We start from the raw sequence: 23,873 nt of genomic DNA, 5'->3' as shown, positions 1-23,873 counted from the left end.
TTTTTACACCTGCAAGAGTGCCCAACAACTAACCAAGTGACTAACAGTGTAGTCCAAGTATATCTGGTGCTAATCTGATTAGTTACACATTTACACAAACTAATATTGTACGTTTATGTACATACAGTATTATATAACATTCCATTATTATATTCTGTAACAATAAGCAACATTTACCAGTGATGAAATGATATGATAGCCTACCTGTGTCCTCAAGAAATACAGTACATGTCAGATGACGTCACATAACCGGAACTGTAGTTGTTGAAACTGAAGTTGCCTGCTAGACGGACGTATTTGCAAGCGGACTTGTCCGTTCGGCTAATGTGTTCGTTCTGTGGTAGGTCAGTTGTGATAGTTTTTTTTAACATAACATTGAGTTTAGCGGTAGTAAATAATTATTTTATATGTGACGCATTTGAGAAAATATATTATGCTGTGACTGTCAACCCTTCTCTCGGATATATTGAGGTAACATTTTATTTTGCTTGAACTATACTAAGGACCACCGCTTATATTAGGACATGCGGACGAAGAATACGTCGGAAATAGATGTGTATTAGGATGGAATTTTTGTCATTTTGTCAGATACGACCCCATCAATAATTTTAATTTAACAGTACATCAGTAGTATTTGTTGATGTAGTTGACTTGTAATAACTAGTAACAATACCATGTATTGAATAGCTGACTAACAGGAAATAATGACAACCTGATATTGAGTCAGCTGATGATGTGTTGATTTTTTTTTTCCAATCTAGTAATGCAGAAATGGATGAAGATTCCCCAGATGAAGTGCTTGCTGAGCTGAAAACAAGGGACCTCAGTGGTTGGGATGTTGCTCAGATTGCTGCTGGAACTGGCCTCGCTGTGTATGCTATGTGGGTAGGAGTCCTCCAGCCAGGCTTCCGAAAAGTCCCATTGAGGTTACAGGTATGCTCTACTATTGTTTGTACACAGGTTTGAGAAATCCATCTTTTTCTACGCTGTTCTTAACTATGTCTTCCAGGTACCGTACATACCTGCCAGTGAAGCCCAACTGCGCAATGTGATGACACTGCTGAGAGGTCGACAGGGAGGCCTCGTGGATTTAGGATCTGGTGATGGCCGCATAGTAAGTATATTATTGTCTTGTACTGAGGTGAAATACACTATCCCTCACATTTCAAACACTTGATTAGAGTATATCTTATCAACTATATCATAAGGTTTAGTGGATATGGTTCATGTACAGCTTGTATAGCTGTTTAGATGAACTATCCACTGAAAATGAGGCCACACACAGCTATTATCGAGTAAAAACTGTGTACCAACAATGTGTCTTGCCTACAGTCAAGCATGGTGGCGGTAGCAGCATTGCCTGCGGCTGCATGAGTGCTCCCGGCCCTGGGGAGCTGCAGTTCAATTGAGGGAATTATGAATTCCAACATGTACTGTGACATTCTGAAACATACCATGATCCCCTCCCTTGGAAGACACTGACTACGCTTAGGTTTTATTCAAATTTAATTTCTGTAACACAAAGCCTTGAAAATATATCATTAAATAGCTGCCAAAATGTGATGTGTGTACTCCCTGGCGTGATTGTTGTCATTCACATCTTTAATGTAGGTTTTGGAGGCCTGTCGACAGGGCTTCACGCCTGCTATCGGCTATGAGCTCAACCCCTGGCTTGTTCGTTTTTCCCGCTTTCATGCATGGAGAGCAGGTCATCACGACAAAGTGTCCTACCGAAGAGAAGATCTTTGGAAGGTTTGACATTTGTATTATGGCATAACAACACACTATGGCTACTCTGAGGTTATGGCACCCCACTAAAGAGTCTCCAAAAACATATCATCTGCGGAGAGTTTGACTTAAATGTTTGTATGCCGATGTAAAAAAAAAAAAAAAAACAAATATCCTGTAATAACACAAACATGGATTTTGAACTGAAGAGTAGCACGAGTAAGTACTTACTCCATGAAGCAATTTCAGTAGAAATTGCGTGCGAATGCTGAACTGAAATGTAGAATGATTGTTAAAATCTATTCACCGACTGAGGATTGAACCAGCAACCATCATGACCTGAGCCATGCGACAGAATGCAGAGTGCACAGAATAAGCAGAATGTTACACGTAATGTTTAATGTACAATGAATTCCCACCAATAGGGGGGTGACATTGAAATCGTCCATTCATTTTCAATGGGGAACAAAATCCTGATAAGATAGCCCATCTAGCCTAACATTTTGATGTTGGAATGGTGTTGAAGCGGTTGATGTTGGAGTAGCTAGCGGACAAAAAAACGGCGGTATTTGAATACCGTATTTTGAACAATATCACGAGGACTGAGGATCAAACCAGCAACCATCAGGTCGGGAAACAACCACTCAACCTCCTGAGCCTCCTGAATGCTTCTCAGCAATCAAACAATAATAACAACTGACTCTTCTTTATACGAAATAGAAATGTTAAAGCACTATGGGAACATTTTATTTGTTATTTAAGACACATTATTGTGAAATATTTACAGTCTGTTTTGTTTGTCCTTGTAGGTGGACTTGACAGAATGCAAGAACATTACTGTGTTTTTAGCTCCCAGTGTGGTGAGTCAAACAAACAGCAGCAATTACATAAAACCATACTGACTGACATGAATATAAGGCCCTAGGAAAAAGTCTCAGCGAGATGGGCCTTCTTGTATTCTTATTAGGGCTGTCAAATGATTAAAAATGTTCATAAAATTAATCAGTTTTCAAATTAATTAACCTTTTATTGTATTTAAGAAAATATAAATGACATGATGTATTTGTATGTATTAACAGCTCCAAATGAACTGCATATGTAAATCATGCAAAACGATAACCATGCATGTCTGAAAATCTAACACCAGTCTCTTTCATAGTAGCAGAACATTTGAATCACACTTTAAACCTGTTATGATCCATTAGGGGTTGCAAGACATCACGTATTATTTTTAAGTTGAATGCACCGAGTGTAGATTTTATTTTCTGGGATTTCCAAGCATACTTAACTGCAGCAAAGTGTACTTCTGCAGTAAGAGTTACGCTAGTGAGTAATAAGAATATCCACTTACTGACTGTGATGTTCGGAGTGTCCCTGAATGCACCTTGCTGTAGTCAAGGGGTAATGTGAGGAAGTGTTGTTCCGAGGAGGACTAGAGATGTGTTTGTGAGTTGGAGATACATACAGTATATGGTGGTGCAATTGCACTGCTGTTGATGCGTTCAGGTCAGAATAAAGTTATAAAAGACCGTCAGACTCTGTGGGGACACCATTGTGCCCCCGTCTGTCATCATAACAGAGAGGTGTGGGTTGACACGGTGCACATGCGTAATTTACGCTAAAAATGTTAAAGTAATTCATGAAATAAATTAGTTACTGCCGTTAACGCGCTGTTTTTGACACCCCTGGTTCTTATATATATATAAACTACTTCTGCCCAAGTGTGTCAAGAGTTTTTCTCCCTGTCACTCACAAGTTTGAATAAGAACTTGTCTTGTATTTGGGTCAATACAGTAATATAATTCATGCTTGTTATATTGCCTTTTCCTGTGTAGCTTTCACTGCTGCAGGAGAAAATGGAGGTTGAACTTCCCGATGACGCCTTAGTGGTCGCTGGCCGTTTTCCCTTTCCTGACTGGAAGCCGTGCCGAACTGAGGGACACGGGGTGGACAGAGCCTGGGCATACAGCATGCAAGCACAAAGACAGCTCACTCCAAATAAAGATAAGAAGTTCACAGCCACAGATGGAGATGTTAGCTATGGAAAAGAGAAACCATTTCATTGACCATAGTGGACACTTTAAGTATATGTAATGAACATACTTTTTATTCTATTTAAACATTAATATTTTAAGGACATTTTATCAAATTAATACAGAATGCGGGACTACATGTCTTACAAGGTACTACAGAATTTTGTTGGAAAGTCCAAGTAGAGCACCCATGCTCTCATGAGTAATTTTGTCTTGGAAAACAAATAAATCATTTTGACTTATGAGTCTCAGAAAGGTGTTTTCGGTCTGAACCCTCAAGAGGTCGATATACCCACACATTGGTTTCTAATGGCATAGTTTCAGCTTTTTCCATTGTAAATGAGTCAATGTTTCAAAGGTTTTGCCTACATAGCAAATATAAAATATATTTGGGGGGTTTTAACCCTTGAAAGGCCAGTATGCTTATGTCATTCCAACGTTTCAATTGATGGAAAAATTCCGAAAAAAGGAAGATTTTTGTTTATTATTATTATAATTAGGCCCTGAGATGATTAGAAGCAACATTGATGTTCATGCATTTTCTTGAAGGCATGTGTTGCCGCATGCTTTGCATGGGAAAAACTATCACTATCTGGTGGACACATTTTTAAAAATGAAAGCCAGCAACACGAAACAAATGATTGCATTTGTTTATGTTAAGGTAAACGTGGGATTATCAAAAATGGCATTTTCAGAGATGGCAGAGATGAGAATTGTAAATGTCTTCAAAAAATAAATATCCTCTAGAAAACTCAACCTATATGCTTTCAGCAGTTCAACAATGTGCGTAGGCTCTCATAATGGTTGATTACGTAGCTATTTTTATCCTTATGCTCTCACATCCCAACACCTAGACTTGCAAGACCAATTAGCCCTGAATAACAATTGTTTTAATCTGGAAGTCATAACCGGATGCTCGTGCTTTTAATGTGCTCGCTACCTTGACAGAACTGCGTTAGGTTGGTTGAGTTCTGGTGCAACAGAGGAAGTGGCGAAGTCACAGACAGTCGTGCAGTCATAACATATTCCTGAGACGCCCCATAAACACTGAAGGGGGTAATAACAAGCACCAACGCGCTGAGCACTCCCGAACTAATCAGTTTAATGTGGACATTGGCACACTTTTAAATTTACCAACGGTTGCGTCAAGTTACTGCGAGCGCCAGCCCTGGAAGCATGTTGTCTATGTGCGACAAGCTAGCACACAGCGAACGAATATGATGCCTTCATCCTTCTCGAAAAGCTAGTGAGTTAGCCGCTGCAACGTTAGCATTTTGGTCACTAAACCTTGACATTACTTGACGACTTAATAAAAAAGAAGCTAACCAGCGTTGCACATGTTTCCAGGGTTGGGACGAGTGGTGAATGTCGGCCAAAGAGAGGTGTTGCTGAAATGAAACGATAATGCACAGCAAATGTAGATAGCATGGACTATTCCGCGCATGCTTAGCGATCTAGCAGTCGAGGCTAAAATAAGTAAATGTTTTACATTTTAGGCAAACTAAAAATCAGCCTTTTGGTCGTGGAGTCGCGAATTAAAGCGAGTGGACCATGACGAATCCCCTATTCGGTTACGTTAGCCAGCAACAACTCAGCTAGCGCTAGCTGCAGTTTAGGCTAGCTCGGTAATTTAACGTCGGTTTATTATTGTCATTAATCCGAGACTAACTGAGCCGAAGAGAACATCTCAGGCAGACAAACATGGTGAGTACAATTTCACAACTGTTCCCTTCATTGGCCGTGTCGTCTTCCTGTCGCACATGCTAAAGGCTAACATGGGGGCTCCTGATTCAGAGCTTTGAAACCGGAAGAGCGAATTATGAGCTTTAAGGTCTTTACATGTGTGTTTCCATGAAGCTAACCTGTGCGAATATAAACTCGTGTAACGGTTTGGGTGTGCATGCATTTGACGGGATGTGACAGCTGAATAGGCCATTTCTACAACAAGACGCCCATCTTGCAAAACTAAACACTTCCTTAAGTCATATTTTCAGCTCCGGCAAGTTGTGGCTCATGTGAGGAATTTAGACCCGCATGCCACAGGAGCGGCCCTGTGAAAACGCTCACCTCTGCCTTATTTTATAATCCCGATGATGTGGAATGATAATTACGTAAGACAATGCACTCTAACCACACTGGCATTTTGATTTGGAGGATTATTATAGCTCTAATTTAGATGTGCCCAATTAGGAAGTGTTGCACTATTTGCCAGATGATCAAGTTCTTTCAAGATGTCGTAATGCTCTAATGCCTATTTCATTTGTTATTGTTGCGTGTAAACCTGTAGTGCCTTTGTTATTATTATTATTGTTACCCACCAGGCTTCCGAGGAGGCATCGCTACGTGCACTGGAGAGCCTGATGACAGAGTTCTTTCACAGCTGTACAACCAATGAAAGACAGAGAGAAATAGGTATGTGCTGTCCAAAACTGCTTTTCATCAAAGCACCTCCTGACACTGTAGTTCCTCTAAATTTAAAGGTCTCTTATTACAGTATGTTTCAGCAATTTTGAGTAAGTCTCAGAGGTATTGGCCAAAAATCTAGTCTTGATGCTGGAATTTAATCATTTTAAAAGAGCTTTTGGTAAGATCTACTGGTGCTAAATGAGCTGCGTATGTCCACGGCGTTAGCCACCTTTTACATACTGTATCTCTGCCCTTTTCTGAAGCAATAGATGCCATATATCACGTGAAGAAAAACAAAATGACACACGTACAGCTCCCACGTCTGTAGCTGGCCAGTGTATGTATTTTTAAGATGTGTAGCGAAGCGTACACATCTCGTCTGGCCCTTTGATTACGTCATGTTTTGTCAGTTTGAGCGTCCGTCTCTCTAAACGGGAGCAAACAAGTGATATATTTTTGTCACGTTTTGTGATCATAAACAGTTTCTCGGGACACACATCACTGCCAGAACAACATTAAAAATGTAATTTTGCATAACAGTGGACCTTTAAATAGCACACTGACAGAAAATTACTTATTCTGACTTGAAAGACCCTTTTGCCAATAAAGTGAAGTTGATTCCACCACTTCCTCTGTCGCGATGCATCGCTTTCATTGTGTGTTGCGTCGCTCGGAACACCTTTTGGTGGTGATGCGTGATGATTGCCACTTCCTTGTTTCTTGCAGAAGAGTTGCTGAATAACTTTGCACAGCAAACTGGAGCGTGGCGCCACTGCTTGTTCTTCCTCTCTAATACCCGGAATGAGTATGTCATGATGTATAGTCTCACGGTATTTGAAGTAAGTCACCATTTTCATGTTATTGTCTTTTATTTTTCGTTTCATTCAGCAAAATAACTTTTATTATTGCACTTGCTTAAGAATACTTAACAGTGTTGATTTGAAATGTGATTCATGCACGAAAAGACATCCGTAATTAAAGAATGTGTTCATACTTGTCAGGTTTGGTTAGAGCAAGTTCTGGTGTAGTTGCTCAGGTCGTGCTGTTTGATTGGTCGAATGGAAACGCTATCATTTCGACCACTGCTTCTCAGCTGGTGGGTCGGGAGACAGCAAGTCAAAAATGACATTAAAATATGTAATATACGACTGATGTCTCTTGTGGATGGATGGATTTTAGTCATCTTCCTCCTTTGTGTGTTCATTGCACAGTTATACGTAAAATATCTGAGTTTGTGGTCTTTCTGATATTTAATTTTAATTTATACGTGATTTGTATGCATGCAGTTATCATTCTTCCTCATTTCCTTGATAAATGCCTTAATAAATGTTTCTAAAATGCACTTTGGATGTTATGTGTATTAATTAACTTTTTTGGTACTCGATTAATCGTTTTTTGTTTGTTTGTTTTTTTTAAATGCAAATATCCTCTGATTTCAGCCTCTCAAGTTTGAATATTAATTTCTTTTAGTCATCCATGAAAGCAGACCCATTATCGTTTTTTTTTCCCCTCATATTACAACTTTTTAAAAAATAGCGTTAATTTTTTCTTTAATGTTTGAACTTTATGCTTCAAAAATATTATTTTCCCTCATAATATTGCAACTTTAGCAAAATTACCACATTTTTTTCTCGTAAGATTACTGCTTTTAACTCTTATTAGTGCAACTTTATTCTGTGAATATTTCTGAAATTCTCATAAAATTACTGGCCTTTTTTCCATAATAGCTGTTGTTTTTTTAGTTTTGCTGTTTAATTTTATGTTGAGAATCTGCCGAGGGCCATTGAAAAAACAGCTGTGAGCCGCACTTTGGATACCCCTGGTCTAGGGCCTAACTAATTACTCAAATTGAAACCACAGATTAATCAGATCAATCGACTAAATGTGAAAGCCAAGCGAGCTGTCCCACATGTGTGCCCCACGTACTATGTGTTTACTTTGGTCTGAGCAACCAAATAAATGTGAACACAGCCTGGGATAACGGAGTAATAGCCATCAAGTGCTCTGAAGGCCCACATTTTCCCTAAGTTGTGTGATCGCAATGTCCTTTTGACTTTCAGAACCTGGTCAACAAGATGTGGATCGGTGTGGCGTCGCAAGACAAGATGGAGATTCGTAACTGTTTGCCCAAACTCCTACTTGAACAGCACAAATCTGTGCCCTATTTCATCCGTAATAAACTCTGTAAAGTCATCGTGGATATCGGCCGCCAAGACTGGCCGATGTTCTACCACGATTTCTTTACAAACACGCTTCAGGTAAGCCCTGCTGATGCGCTTAAGACGTTCACTGCTACCCCCAGAGGTTATATAAGAAGCAGACCTTACAGCAAATGTACCAAAATCTGTAAATCAACTTGTTTTTAATGGTTTAATGAATTTTCCTTACACATAGAACACACTTTCTTTGTGACATTGTCACAAATGTATGAACTTGTTTGCACAAAACTGAAAATGTTGCAATCTCTTTGTCCTATGTAGTTAATCCAGTCGCCAGCTTTGGCATCATTAGGCCTGGTGATGCTGAAAACCACATCAGAGGAACTCGCATGTCCTCGGGAAGACTTAAGTGTTGCCAGGAAAGACGAGCTGCGTAAACTGCTGCTGGATCAGGTACCTCCAGTGCTTGGACTGTTGACAGGTAAGAGAAACCTTTTGTTTGTTCCCTTGGTGAAGATGCCATCCACGTGTGTGGAGTGTTTTGATGACTGGCCATAGGTCTGTCATGAATAAATAATGGCTGGATTCATGTCACATGTTGATTTGCAGGCATCCTGGAGACTTACTGGGACAAGCACAGCATCACTGCTTCTACACCGCCACCCTCACCCACCTCAGGAGAAAGCGGTGAGTGGATGTAACCGTCGTCACTACAGTGGGGGTGTCCTAACACTTTCATACAGATAAATGAAAGGATGCTTTTTGTATATGGAAGATGCTAAGTCCAATCCAGTGTAGGTCAATAAATGCTAAGGTGACAAAGCAAATTAGTATAATATCTGAAAACACAATTAATTGTATTGAATCACTTTTGTGTCTTCAATTTTCCAGTGGAACTTTTGGGCACATTGTTTCAAGGCAGTCAATACTCAAAACTTCTCTGCCAGCCCATGGCAGCACTGGATAACGAGACCCAGCAGCTCTGCTGTCTTGTTCTGGAGTGTTTAGCTCACCTGTTCAGCTGGATCCCGCTGTCCACGAGCATCACACCCACCCTGCTGGCGTCAATCTTCCACTTTGCACGTTTCGGCTGCGATCTTCGGACAAAGGCCAAGTCGGGGTTCCTCATCTCCTCCACCTCGTCGTCTTCTAACGGGCAGCTCAATGCCGGGACAGTGCTGCCCACGTCAAATGGAGGGGGGCGGCAGGTCGAGGGCAGCAAAGTGGATCGTTCCCGCCTTGGCGTGCTCGCCATGACCTGTGTCAATGAACTGGTGTCAAAGAACTGCGTGCCGGTGGATTTTGAGGAGTACCTGCTGCGCATGTTCCAGCAGACCTTCTTTCTTCTGCAGAGGCTCACTCGCGAGAATAACGCTCATACGGTCAAGAGTCGCCTCCAGGAACTTGATGAGAGGTTTGTTGTTGATTGGCACTAATTAATTCAACAATACTTGTACTATTGTGGTTGTAGTTTGTAGTATTTTGTGTACCATGGGAGTTGGTTCCACCTTTAGTCAGAGAGTTTGGGACTGTTTATGTAACGATAACAACAAACCAGCCCTTGTTTCTCCATGAAGTCGTGTCCATCACGTCAGTCACATGCCATCATTTTAACATCCTCTTTCTGTTCTCTAAATACAGCTTGTTTTTTACCATTCTTCATATTGTTGTTCTGCTTGAACACGGTTGTCCAAGGTGTGACCCGCAGCGGCTTTTTTGTTTGTTTGTTTTATTGGCCGCAGCACATTCTATTCATTTAATTTAACAAGAACACTTGCACAATTTGGGGAAAAAACAGCTGTAATGTTACAAAAATAAAGTCAATATTAAGAGAAAAAAGTTTGACTTCAAAAACAAGAAACAAGAAAAAGTTGCATTATTACATAAAGTAATATGAAGGAAAATATCATTTCAGTCGCATAATGTTGAAATATTAAAGAAAAATTTCTTTTTTTAAAGTCATAATATGAGAAACAACACAATGAAAAGTTGTCATTTTTGGAAAATTAGGTTGTAGAAAAAGTTAGGAGAATAAAGTAATAAACATGAGAAGAAAATTTACTTGGCAAATGTTGTAAAAGTTGGGGGGGGGGGCTGTCAAAATAAGAGAAAAAGGTGATATTCGAATGAGGAAAAAAATCTGATTTTTACAAGTATAAACTTGTAATATTGCGAGGACAGATAATGTCATTGTAGTAGAATAGAGTTGAGATATGTTTTAAAGAATTTTCTTTTTGTAAGTCATAATATTATGAGAAGAAAACCCAAAATAAAGTTGTCGTTATTGGAAAATTAGGTTGGGGAAAAATTGATAAGATGTGAATGAAGTCAAAATATGGGAATATTCATAATATTACAAAGAATATTTACAAAGATGATTTAAAAAATAGGTTGTTTGTCTATATGTGCCCTGTGATTGACTGGCCACCAGTCCAGGGGGTACCCCGCCTCTCGCCCGAAGTCAGCTGGGATAGGCTCCAGCATTCCCATGACCCTAGTGAGGATAAGTGGCATAGAAGATGGATGGGCTGGTTTAAAAAATATTTAGGAAAAAATAGCAAAAATAAGAAAAAAACACGAAGTTGATACTAATAGGCTTTTCCACCAATATTACAAAGCTGAGTTGCAGTTTTGTTTTTAAATATATGTAACATTTATTCAAAATGTCAAAGGAAAAAGTTTGGACACCCCCGTACTAGAACATCAGTATTGGGGCTTGGTTGACTTTAAACGACCCAGTCCTTTTGAATGCCGTCATATGCGCCACGTTGTCTTTTTGCAAGATGAAAGTTTGAATATAATAACCTTTTAACCATTTTTGTCCCTCTTTCGTCTGACAGTTATTTGGAAAAGTTCACAGATTTCCTGCGCCTGTTTGTCAGTGTTCACTTGAGGCGGATTGAGTCCAGTCCTCAGTTTCCGATAGTAGAGTTTCTTGCTCAGCTTTTCAAGTACACCTTCAACCAGGTAAGAACCCCTGCAATGGTAAGTGGGGTTGTTTTCCTTCCATTTGAATGCTATTTATTACTTTTCAATATATCTACCTGACATTTTAGGCAGCAATGCAGTCGAGTAGGATCATTTTCAGTGTTTGCCCAAAGTTTACAGCAGGGGTGTGTGGTAGAAATAAATTTTAAACCAGAGCAAAATGTAAAGAGAAGAAGCTATAATGTTGATGCAAATAACACCAAGCTTTGCCTGTAAATAGATTTTTTTTTTTTTTTTAACCTTTTTCTAAAATTAAAAACTACATAAAAAATATCAAGGTGCCTCCAGCATCCTTTGATTTTCAGTATGTGGCCCTCGGTGGAAAAAAATGTTGACTAGGGGGTGGACAAACGTGCACTCATGCATGCGCGCAGCGTAACCAACTGTCGTGCCATCGCTCCTCCATAGTTACATTTTGGGGTGCACCCATGCAAAGAAATTTGAAGCATTTTTAAAAATCTATTGGACCTCCTCATGTTTTTTTTTATGCTGTTTTCCAGCCTGCTCATGAGGGCTACTTTGCCTGTTTGGATATATGGAGTGTGTTTTTGGATTTTCTTACAACTAAAATCAAAAGCAGACTGGCCGACAGAGAAAGTGTTCTCAACAGGTAACTTCAGTCCAAAAAAAAAAGTTTTCACCGACCGTTCAACTGTTTTTCTACAATCGCCAGCTTGATTTGTTGTTTGGTTGTAGGTACAAAGATGCCTTAGTCCTTCTGTTGAGAGAAGTTCTAAATCGCATCCAGTTCCGATACAATCAAGCTCAATTGGAAGAGCTGGATGACGAGACTCTGGATGACGATGTAAGAACACGCACACGTTTGCATCTAAGTATATCTTTGCAGCGAAACATCTTAAAAGACAAACCTTTTCTCACTGCATGCATTTCAATGTCATTTGCAACTATAACCATAGCAACAGACTGAATGGCAAAAGTACCTGCGTCAGAGTCTGGAGGTTGTTGCTAAGGTGATGGAGCTGCTCCCTTCCCATGCATTCTCTACTTTGGTAAGAAATCTAATCGGGTTTAATCTGAATGAATGACCTTAACCCTAAAAGATGACATTTGATGTTTAACTGGTCGAGTGAGACGGCTTTAATAAACCAATTAGAATAACCTGTATTCTTACCTGTCCCGTTTCCAAGTTTCCAATCCTTCAAGAAAACCTGGATGTGTACTTGGGACTGCAGCAGTTTATTGTCACCACTGGCACAAGTAAGACATACCAGTCCGTCCCATCGTTGTGAGTGGGCTTGGTTCTGGTGCCTGAGAGGAAAATGTCATCACGAGCTACACTGCGTTATCATTCCAGGTCGGAGATTAAATATCACCGCTGAGAACGACTGCCGTCGACTCCACTGTTCTCTCAGGGACCTCAGCTCCCTTCTCCAAGCCGTTGGCCGCTTGGCCGAACATTTTATAGGGGAGATTTTTGCGTCGCGTTTCACTGACGCCCTTGCAGTTGTCGAGAGGTCGGTCAGAGCTCACCTTTCAAGTACATTATAATGCAACTTGGCTATTGTTTGGACTTGTAAGGTGGCTACAATTTAAAACATTATATGCATGTTATATGTTGTAGTGTATTTACTATTATTTAAAAATGATTGTTTTTACATTTAATTGATACACTTTTATTATTATTAATTTCAGGCTGGTTGAAGTGACTTGCTACGGCTCTCAGATCAGCTTGTACGACCTGGAGACCGCTGTGCCTTCTGTACTCAAACCAGACCTCATAGATGTGTAAGTATTCACCTCGGGCCAACAGGGCAGACATGCGATTCTGGAGCATGTTTGTGAAAATAGAGCGAAGTGAAACATTTTAATAATATTTTAAATTGTCAAGCTAATTATGGTAAATGTGTGCGTAAATAATACGCTACATATGTATCTATATAGCATATACTGTATATCCATTTGTACAATATGTAACTGAAAAATGTTTTCAATTTAAGTAAAAACTTTTATTTTGTTGTGCTGCTGCACCACATGCAGGGAAACCCACATAAGGCATTTAGAAGATGTTATATGTAATGTCATTTCTGTGACATGTGCACCTTTAAGAGGTGGGGCCTGGGAAGTGACATGTGTGAGGTCAGCTAGATATTGTATAGTTGCTGAGTGTTAGCATGACTAGCAGTGTGGAGAGTGCCAGTGACTGGCGTGAGTTATGCCTGACAGCAGCTCCTGTGTGAGTGTTCACTGCATATGCGTCCTCTGCCCGCCACGAGGTATCAGGAACGTTGCGTTGATGACACATTAGCTACCAAGCAGGCTGTCAATGCTAACGTGTGAGTCTTTGTAAAGTCTTATTTATGTCCAAGAGTCCTAGTGTAAAAGTGACTATAGAAGCGTTATTTCATGTCTGGAGGACTCTCGTAATGCTAAGAACCATATTTAGAAGGTCTTAAGCAGGCTTTTTGTGCTCTATGTAACTATTGCATTTAGAAATAAGAATCCTACTTGGCATAACAGAAAATAATTGAGACCCACTGGTGTGACAGATGCCAGCTGGTGGAGCTGTATGAAAGTATGTTGATAAACCTCACTCCCCGACACCTTAAGAGTCAGACTGGACATCGAGTTGACAGCTCGGGGTGTTAGCTCGATGCCTAGCGCCCTCAGCTCTCATTTGGTTCGGTCCATTAACTCCAGCACTGGAGTTAATGCTTTTGATGCTCAATGAGAAGTTTTGGGTTGAACAGCAAATTTTGCAACACTTGGAGGATCCACTGTGTGACTTTAAATGAGCAACTGTAAATCCCAGTCAGTTATGTTCCAGATGCATGTGTGTTGCAGACATGCGCAGGCCATTGCTGCTTTGCAAGCCTACTCACATTGGCTTGCACAGTTCTACAGTGAGGTCCACAGTCAAAACCAGAGTCAGTTTGTCACCCTCATCACGTCTGCAGTCGATGCCAGTAGCCCCCTTATCACTGCAAAGGTAACTTTTTGAATGTTCTTTTTCTTTCCTCCCTCCTTTCTGGTGTTCTATGCAAACGATCCAATTCGAGGAATGCATTCATATCAAGTTCAGAATGCAACCATGAAGAGAATATAACATTCATTATTATAACTCATTCAGAGTAGGGTAAGGTTTGGAAAGTTAGTATTATTCACGCCAAGTAGTGACATTTTCTTCCATTTTTTTTCCAAAATGTAACTGCAGGTACCAGAAAAGTTACGGCTTTCGGCGTGTCATCTGATGATCTCCATAACCTCCACGGTGCGACCTGTGTTCTTGGTGACGATGCCAGCCGTTCAGAACATCTTCAACCTCATTACTGCTGAGAATCAGACCCGCAGGCTCCCCCCCGAGGTGAATGCGCTGTGCTGCCTCTGCACACGCCCATGTCCGACTCGCTCGCTGCAAGGTTGTATTCACTGCTTTTTGTGTGTGTGTGCGGTTGCAGGCTCACTTGCTAGTGTGTCGGGCTTTATCCAACATGCTGCTGCTCCCGTGGCCGAATTTACCGGAGAACGAGCAGCAGTGGCAAACACGCTCCAGCAACCACGCCAACCTGCTGGCGGCACTCACCCGGGAATATCGTATGTTAAGAGGGACGGTGAATGTAACTCCACGGCGACCTGAAATGCACGCATGTAAGTATTTGTTTCTTTAAGCAATCACATGCCTTCTCCTGCCCTGACATGGTTCTGCTCCACTAGTGAAAGTGGTGATCCAGCAGACCTTGCCGGTTCTCAGAGATATAGTGGACAGCATCTCTGGGGAATCCACCAAATCCCGTCAGATCTGTTATCAGAGTCTGCAGGAGTCTGTCCAAGTGTCCCTCAGCCTTTTCCCAGTGTTTATTCAGCAGCCAGGTCAGTATGTCTTGTATGTCGGGGTTTGCCTATTAGTAATAAAAAATTCTGCATGTTTAAGCAAATATTTTTGCCTAAATTGAACATTTACAAGCATAAAAATACTAAATGAATTAAAATGCAAGTATAAATGATTCAGACACGGCATTCAAAGATGCTCTGATTATTTAGAGTATTCTACACTGGTCACTAGGTGTCAGTAATGTTACTGTAATGTTCGGTGAGAAAAATAGGCTTTTATTGCAGGTTTGAATTATCTCATTGGCACAATAATCCCTAACAGGGGCTACAGTTTTGGCTGTAACACACACAACGCTAAAACGCTGAATCCCCAATGTCACTTCCTGTCCGCCACCCACACAGCTCCCCTAGCATTTACAGCAACTCACAAGCAGGAGTCTTATTTATGATTTTTAATGGGTTATTTTCTCTAATTATGTCTACTGTATTTGGTAATACGAGTGTAAAGGTGAATATAAGGGTGTTATTTAATGTCTAGAGGGCTCTATTAATGTTAAAAACCATATTTAGAAGGTTGCAAACAGGTTTTCTATGCTCTTAACTGCAAAAATATTCCACTGATAAATAAGGAATCCTACTTTGCGGAAATTGACTTAGCACGGTTGAGTCTGGAACCAATCAACCATGATAAACTATGGATCACTGTGCCTACTTTTCATTGTTTCATTATTGGCTACTCTTGTTGACAGTCACTTTTCCTTTCAGATGTGACGGATGAGATGTTGGCCTTCTTCTTGACGCTGTTTCAGGCGTTGCGAGTCCAGATGGGCGTTGCCTTCACTGGACAGATCATCCACACATTCCTCAGCATGTTCACCAGGTTAAGCAACAGTAATCTCTTCTTTTAGTCAGACCGCCTTAGGAAAGGGCATTCTAACGAATGCATTGATGATGGGGAAAAACTGTTTTTCAGTTTTAGGTGGCAGACAATATACTTTTATGAATTTATTGGTTGTCTTCCTAACATCAACGTAATACAACGACAACACTTCCAAATACTGATGTCTTGTCCCACTTTTGTCTTTCAGGGAGCAGCTGGCAGCCAGCATTTTGCAGGAGGGCAGTGCGGGGTGTCGGGTGGTACAGAAGTTCCTAAAAATCCTGCAGGTGGTGGTGCAAGAGCCTGGTCAGGCTTTCAAACCGTTCCTCCCCAGCATCCTCTCTCTGTGCATGGAGCAGGTCTACCCTGTGGTGGCAGAGGTCAGTTGGCTACTTCATTTCAGTTCGTACCTGCTGATATTGATGAATGGGAAACCTACAATAAAGCACTAAGATACATTCATTTGCTATTGGACTCTGCTCTTTGACAGCGGTCCTCCCCTGATGTCAAAGCGGAGATGTTCGAGTTACTATACCAAATACTTCACCAAAACTGGAGGTACTTCTTTAAAACTTCCATTTTAACAAGTGTCCAAAGAGGAGCCCCAGAAGACGCCATGGAGAACGAGGCCCAGTTCACGGCTGCCATGCAGGTGTGTGTGCATGCATGTGCATGGATTTGTCATTTTGTTACCACTTTTACTACAACAGTAACAAATTGTACTTTATGGACAAAATCTAGGCACATTGGGTTTTTTTTGTTTTTTTTTTAAATCTGGTCCGTGATAAGTGAATGTCTGCAAAGTAGGAGTCCTTATTTACAAATGGAATATTTTTGCTGTTAGCAGAGAAAAGCTCTTTATGACCTTCTAAATACGGGTTGTAACATTATTAGGGCCCTCTAGACCAGAAATAACACCCCTATTGGTCACCTTTACGCTTGTATTACCCGATATATAAAATATGCCATTTAAGACAAATACTCAAGTTTGTGTGTTTTAAATGTTTCGTGAGATCGTTCAAACCAGCAATAAAAGCCTGTTGTTCCGGCAAGCAAGTCTGGTGCTCCTGTGTCCAGCCAAACATTACAGGAGCATTACTGACATCTAGTGACCAGTGTAGAATACTACACTCATCTCGTCTTTGAATTCATCTTCTGAATGCCATATAATTGTATTTTTGTTTATTTAGTCATTTTTATGATTGAAAATGATTACTAAGGCATAAAATATGTAAAATTTGTTTGAATATGCATATTTTTTGACTAATAGTAGGCCATATTAAACCATGAAACAACATAGTTCATAAATATATTTTTGAAAAACCGTAAGAGTGAAGTAAACGATCTGTCTTTCATTGCTTGCACCAGGCGTTTGGACAGTCTTTCCTGCAGCCGGACATCCACATCTTCAAGCAGAATCTGTCTTACTTGGAGTCCCTCAACAGCAAGCACAAGTTGTATCACAGAGTAAGTGGCACCAGTTGTGGCAGTAATCAGCTCGGCCGTGTCCCTTAAACCTGCTCATCCCTCTCGCTAGAAGCTTTTCCGGACCTCGATGCTCTTCCACTTCATCAACGTGCTGCTACAGGTCCTTCTCCACAAAAGTCACGACCTACTCCAGGAGGAAATCACTCTGGCCATCTACAACATGGCCTCCGTGGACTTCGATGCCTTCTACTCCGCCTTCATGCCCGAGTTCCTCAACGGCTGCCAGGGCGTGGACACCAACCAACGAGCTGTCCTCGCGCGGAACTTCAAGCTAGAACGAGTAAGAACAAACACACTAGACGTAACCACATACGCTGATTAATGGATGACTCTTTTAAGTTGATGTATAGTACAGTTTGAGCATACTTTCTCGCTTTTTGCAAATAGTAAGGCATAATAATCCCCAACACAGGCTGCTGTTGTGGCCGTAACCCACAAGCACAGTCTTATTTATGTCTTTAAATGGCTTATTTTTCTTATTATGTCTCCTATACCGGGTAATTGTGACTATAGGGGTGTTATTTCATGCCTGGAAGGCTCTAATAATGTTAAACGTATTTATTAGGTTGTGATAAATGAGGGATTACTGTATACTGCTTACCTACAATACCAGTCAAAAGTTTGGAGACACTTTATCACGAGAAAGTGTGTCCAAACTTTAGTTACGGTTGTTTGGAGACACTTTATCATGTAACTGAATGGAAAAGTGTCTTCCAACTTTGGAGTGGTAGTGTACGTCATTAGTTCCATTTCTGGTTCTATGGTCGTCTCACACAAAAGTCACTCTCTCACTGAGCTGAAGTCTTACCATGGCGTGTTTTGCCACAAAAATGTTGGCCCGAACTGTACGACTTCAAGTTTCCACTGTACTTTTTTTCTCCCCCCTCTTGCTACTCTGAACATGTTTTGCTTTCTTTGCAAAGGACCTTCCTTCGTTCACTCAAAGTGTGCAGCGGCTGGTGAACGACCTTCGCTACTACAGACTGTGTAACAGCAGCCTGCCCACCGGCACCATCAAGCTTTAGTGCGACTGAACCACTTCACAATTAAACCGGGACGCTCAAGGACTGCCTGTGCTGACCACTTAACTCAACACTCCAAAATCCCAGCTTTGGATCATGCGTTCAGAGTTTTAGGAAAGTTGAGGATGCTGCTGTTTGACCTTGATTTCTACTGTAGACGTGTGGCGGCGCACTCTTCTTCTTGTTTTTAAAGCAGCGCCCACCGTACGTGTCGCCGATGAATCATTGGCAGGAACTTTAAATCTGGTCTGCATTTGGCTGTTTTTGCCCAGACCTGGACCAGTCTGAGCCAGGCCTTCTTTCCCTGGCCTCGGCCACAACGCCGAGCTGGGACTGAGCACTTTCGACTCATTTTGAGTTTTTAAAATGTCTGCTTGTATTCATTGTTTGCCTTCAGGTTTTTTCATCTCCAAAGGAGACAGACTCTCAACTTAAGAACTTTTCATATCATTCCATTCTGAAAAGGAGAAAACTTGCTTCATTTAATAAAGTTCAATGAGACTTTTTGTAATGTTATTTACAAAAGGCTTTTTCTCTGGCTTTGTTTGTACTGACAGTCGTCCGTAGGCCACCGCAGAGATTCTTGTGCGTAGAACACGGGTCAGTTTTATTTGGAACCCGTTCAATTTTTGTATGTTTGTAGCAATACTTGAGAACTCAACAAGGGCCAAAAATGCTGTCTTTTTCTTCAGGTTTGATTAAGATAAGCATTTTCTTAATTTTGATGTCACTGAAAAGACTTGCATTTAAGCAGCAGGTGACAGTGATACGCGTTAGAGGCGGAGTTCAGGGTGGTTACATTCTAGTGTTGTTATATTCGGTTCGTTTAATTATAGAGTCTTTGTGCTCTGGGTTACGAAAGGGACCTGGTTTACTTAAGTCCGTGTTGTCCCAGCCTCCCTCGTCCCCCTTTTTTTTTTTTTTTTAACTCTGGGACATTTGCTCCCATGCATATTTGCAGAGTTTTTTTCTCTGCTTTAAATTAATAAAATGATTTATAGAAAATATCGGCTATCCACCCAGAGGACTAATGGAGACCTCACACTCCATGATAACTGATGCAGTAGGACAATTGGGATAATTCATCCTTCTTAGAATCGCTACCTCTCTGTGGCTCGATTTTGCCATAAACTGAAAAAAGTCCAAAAAAAATGTTGCAGTCGTGTTTTTACTGCCTGATGGGATACAGTGTGTGCATCTCAGACAGGAAAGCTCTTAAGTTTTCAATTATTAATGAAAGATTTAACTGTTAAACGCCCAGCAGGAGTCTGTGACCACCTTTAGCCCATATCAGATACTGTACATGAGACACGTCAATTACCAAATAACACACGCACTTCTGGCACCAGTGGAGTTAAACATGTTTGTAGACAAACAGGCAACCAGTCAGAGGGGGTCAACCAGGCGGGGAGGACTCGTGAGTTTAAAAGTCCCAAGCAAGAGACTTCGACAGAGGATTCGAATACACGGCCATGTTGCTGCAACGCTCGATTTTGCTCCCACTCTTGTCTCCATGGAGGGGACACTCCACAAATAAGGCACTGATGCCTCGCTTGTCCGCTACGCTACTGGGCGGCCCCAGGAGCAAGTCCAGTAAGTAGACAATTAAATTTGATTTTAAATTGTATTTAAAACACACAACTGATTTTAACTGTAGGATTCACGTTGTGTTTCTGGACCGACTTTTTTTTTTTTTTTTTTTTTTTTTTTGCGTGTTTGCCTGATCACGACCGCTGCCAAGAGGTCACGGACCCAATGTGGGTTAGACACGCAGCGATGAGGAGGAAGAGGAGAGCAAAGGCGCAGCTTTTACGCACAATTGTGCCAAACCGTTACGCGCGCCCTGCGCAATGATCCCAACCAAGCGTACGTATGTATTATAAATGAAGCTCCATTCACATTGGAACTTGTCAAGTGGTACAGACGCTGTTCCACTGAGTCACATGTGTATTTAATTGAAGGCAGGCAGCCATCCATTAGTGTGCTGTGCTCTATTATACTCTACAACTAAACACTGGTAATTGTAAAAGCAACTTAGGAGGTTTCAGAGGAGCCGAGACGTTTTATATGAAAAAGATGCTGGGGCACCAACCAAGGCTAACTACAGATGATCGGTATTAAAATTGTAAATATCTTGTAGACGCAGAATTATTATGTGTGCTTGGCTACTTGTTGCTAGGCAGAATTTGTGACCCAAAGAAAGCTAGCTAGCTTGCAATACATGTATGTCTTGGTAGCTACCAACACTTTAAGTAAAATACTCCAAAACAGCCCTAATTGTAAAACTTAATTGAAACTGTAAATGTCTTCTAGACACAGCAATGTTTTGTATGCCACGCCACTTGTTGCTAGGCAGAATTTGTAACCAAAAGAAAGCTAGCTAACTTGCAATATATTCAGATAGCCATACCTACACTTTAAGGAAAATAGGAAATTTAAGAAAAATTTAGTAAACACACTTTGTGTGTAATTAATTATAAAATGTCTTGCTTTGTTTGAAATTGTAAATATCTTTTAAACACAGTAGTAAAGATTAGCATTAGTTTTTACCTGGTCACAAAAAGTTTGCCTGGCTACTTGTTGCTAGGCAGAGCTTGTAACCCAAAGAAAAGTAGATATATATACATAGCAGCACAAACATATTAAAGACTGTGGATAAAATCTACAATTTCAATGCCCAAAATCTACTCCTGATGCTGGAATGTAAACAGTTTAAAAGTGCTTTTACTGAGCCCCATTGGCAACACGTCATTTTGTGTGTCTGCAGCTTTAATGCTAATGAGCTGTGTTTGTCCACGCCTCTCAGACAGAGTGTGTTATGCTCCAAGAAGCACCACTGTGTACACTGTAGCTGTACTTGTCCAACGTAATGGATGCCATATATCACATACTGTACATGTCTGTAGCTTACTGGCAAATAGTTGGAAGTTTCAGGTTTTATTTTAAGATGTGTAGCGAAGCCTGTTTTGCATTTGCTTTTATTTTTAACAAAACTGTCCTCTTGTATGTGTAATAGTTCATGTCCTTCTGTGCCACCAGGCCTCCCAGATGTCAAGGAGCGGACTCTTGTTGCTGTCAAACCAGACGGCGTCCAGCGTCGTCTTGTGGGACAGATCATTTGTCGTTTTGAGCAGAGGGGCTTCAAGCTGGTGGGCCTGAAAATGCTGCAAGTACGTGTTATATACTATACCCTCTGTGGGCAGTGATGTATGCGTTGTTTGAAATGCGTGTATTTGTGTGTTGGGGAGGTGTCGGAGGAGCTGCTCTCTCAGCACTACTGCCAACTGACCCAGAAGCCCTTCTACCCCAGTCTGGTGCAGTACATGACCTCCGGTCCTGTGGTTGTCATGGTGAGAGCTTGGTGATGTTCATTTTGAATTCCATTTTGATGTAGCAGTTTTCTACTTTAATTACATTGAATTACATCTGCTGTACAAGTATAGCATTGATTTGTATGAAATGTGTGATGGCTTATGTTTTTAAAAAAAAAAAAATTCTTTTTTTAAACTTAACTTAAAAGTTGTACAGTATTATTCCAAGCAACCTTTAAAATAACGCCCACATGCGTGGTTTTATACACAAAAATACAATTTTTTGTTGGTGCAGCCAGTAAATCTATGCATTATTATGCATACCGTGGACACATTCTAATTTGAATGTGTTGAATAGTAATATTTGTTGGCTGGAAATGGCCATTTTAAGTTGTTTTACGAATGACAGTTACAGTTCCTCACAAAAGTGAGTACTCACATTTGAGCAAATGTTTTTATTACAGCATATCTTGTCAAGCAACAATACCATAGAAATGAAACGCTTATATACTTTAGAGTAGTCAACGTACAGCTTGTGTGGCAGTGTGTATTTAGATCCACTGAAAATGAGTCAACACAGCCACTATTATCTAAAGCAGGGGTATCAAACTTATGGTTTTTGTGGTCCCCAACATGGCAGTAAAGTTTAGCGTTAGTGTGCCCCGTGATCTTGATCATGAGATGGTCAGAGGCACTCGAGCTTGCTTTAAGGAAGGGGTTCTTTAATTGGGCAAGCAATAGCCAGCAGTGAACTCACGGTGAGCAAAAATGGCAGCACACTATGTAGCACTATGTAACTACTACTACTACTACGACTACTACTACGACTACTACTACGACGAGGAATAATAAACAACTATGCTAACTCTGAACACGTACCTTCTGCAACAATAATTCCTAATTGTGTTTTGCCTAAAGTCAAGCATGGCGGTGGTCCTGTCATGGTGTGGGGCTGCATGAGTGCTATTGACCCTGGGAGCTGCGGTTCACTGAGGGGAGACATAAATTCCAACATGTAGTGTAACTTTCTGAAGCGCAGCATGAGCCCCCACCCGCCCTTGCTTGGGAACACTGAATATTTCCAGCTAAAAGATGACCATTCACTACATGAAAATACACTTCATGTCAAACATTGGCCAGAGTATGAACAACCTTGGGCTTAATTTTTGGACTTAAGTGCATGTCATTGCCTTGTGTTTAGGTGTGGGAAGGTCACAATGTGGTGCAGGCATCTCGTGTGATGGTGGGGCCCACCAACCCTTCCGCAGCCCAAGCAGGAACAGTCAGGGGAGATTTCAGCCTTCATGTCAGCAGGTTAGACTACAGAACCAGACCAAGCAGGTCGTCTCGGCTGCTGAGGAATAATAATGTGTCGCGATTTGAAAGGAACGTGGTCCATGCCAGCGACTCCCTGGAGGGAGCTGAGAGGGAGATTCACCTCTGGTTTCAAGGAAAGGAGCTCCTCAAGTGGGACTGCTGGGACCAGGCCATCACCTGTGAGGAGTAAAGATGCTGAGCAGTGAGGATCAGTGTTGCTACTACCTCTTCTCTTGCTGCTAGGTCCTTGAAAGCCTGAAAACCATGCACAGTATTAATCCTTGAATCATTCATCTCAGGAAGCAAATAGCAGAAATGGTATTATTTCAGCAACATCAACAAGCACACGTATAAACTAGTAGAAATGATGACTTCATTCCAGCTCTACACAATCATGTCGTATATCCAAATGATTTTCTTGACACACACTTAATTCAGAAGTTTGCATAAACTCATTGAGTGTTAGGCTTGGGACGCAGTCCAAATGGTTTGCAGTTAAACTCTACAAATAAATCAATTAACCAATTTCTTCTTTGCTTTTGAATTTAATTACTTTCAAATTATTATAATTATCATTTGTCTGTATATAAATAATATATGTATAATAGGTATTTTTTATATATTTTTTACAATTGAATTTTGAATTAATACTGCCGCTAAATCTGCGTATTTGCAATTACTCAGTCAAGAAGACTTTTCTCAACTGTAATTTCAATAATATTAACTTGAACCATTTCTGGTGCTTCAAGTGA

The 23,873-nt window shown here is 40.8% G+C and overlaps 3 protein-coding genes across 4 annotated transcripts; all 3 read left to right on the top strand.

The window, feature by feature from the left end:
• The first annotated feature begins 114 nt into the window (after positions 1–114).
• antkmt (adenine nucleotide translocase lysine methyltransferase) lies at positions 115–4,562 on the top strand. Of its 2 annotated transcripts, none has more exons than XM_054758827.1 (6): positions 115–340; positions 762–933; positions 1,010–1,114; positions 1,612–1,752; positions 2,538–2,588; positions 3,564–4,562. In XM_054758827.1, the coding sequence occupies exons 2-6, from the start codon at positions 772–774 to the stop codon at positions 3,792–3,794; spliced, it is 690 nt and encodes a 229-aa protein (XP_054614802.1). In that variant the 5' UTR covers positions 115–340; positions 762–771; the 3' UTR covers positions 3,795–4,562. The 2 variants fall into 2 exon arrangements, with proteins under 2 accessions (XP_054614802.1, XP_054614801.1); XM_054758826.1 differs by having other exon boundaries at positions 141–471; positions 3,564–4,146.
• Positions 4,563–4,753: 191 nt separating this feature from the next.
• Positions 4,754–19,022, top strand: xpo6 (exportin 6). Its single transcript, XM_054758811.1, has 24 exons — positions 4,754–5,465; positions 6,083–6,173; positions 6,894–7,006; positions 8,228–8,425; positions 8,648–8,807; positions 8,936–9,013; positions 9,218–9,740; positions 11,167–11,293; positions 11,815–11,924; positions 12,011–12,119; positions 12,232–12,324; positions 12,463–12,532; positions 12,630–12,789; positions 12,968–13,060; positions 14,117–14,261; positions 14,487–14,636; positions 14,731–14,920; positions 14,987–15,142; positions 15,869–15,983; positions 16,192–16,363; positions 16,474–16,635; positions 17,352–17,450; positions 17,521–17,751; positions 18,395–19,022. Exons 1-24 carry the CDS (start codon positions 5,463–5,465, stop codon positions 18,494–18,496), a joined length of 3,450 nt encoding a protein of 1,149 aa, XP_054614786.1. The 5' UTR covers positions 4,754–5,462; the 3' UTR covers positions 18,497–19,022.
• An 833-nt stretch (positions 19,023–19,855) lies between these two features.
• nme4 (NME/NM23 nucleoside diphosphate kinase 4) lies at positions 19,856–23,650 on the top strand. Its single transcript, XM_054758828.1, has 5 exons — positions 19,856–20,086; positions 21,533–21,663; positions 21,742–21,843; positions 23,006–23,118; positions 23,191–23,650. Exons 1-5 carry the CDS (start codon positions 19,966–19,968, stop codon positions 23,309–23,311), a joined length of 588 nt encoding a protein of 195 aa, XP_054614803.1. The 5' UTR covers positions 19,856–19,965; the 3' UTR covers positions 23,312–23,650.
• The last annotated feature ends 223 nt before the right edge of the window (positions 23,651–23,873 follow it).

The sequence above is a fragment of the Dunckerocampus dactyliophorus genome, chromosome 18 (genome assembly GCF_027744805.1).
Source record: "Dunckerocampus dactyliophorus isolate RoL2022-P2 chromosome 18, RoL_Ddac_1.1, whole genome shotgun sequence".
In the NCBI taxonomy this organism is placed as follows: domain Eukaryota; kingdom Metazoa; phylum Chordata; class Actinopteri; order Syngnathiformes; family Syngnathidae; genus Dunckerocampus; species Dunckerocampus dactyliophorus.
The sequence above is the reverse complement of the archived record's forward strand: the minus strand, read 5'-3'. Positions and strand labels throughout refer to the sequence as shown.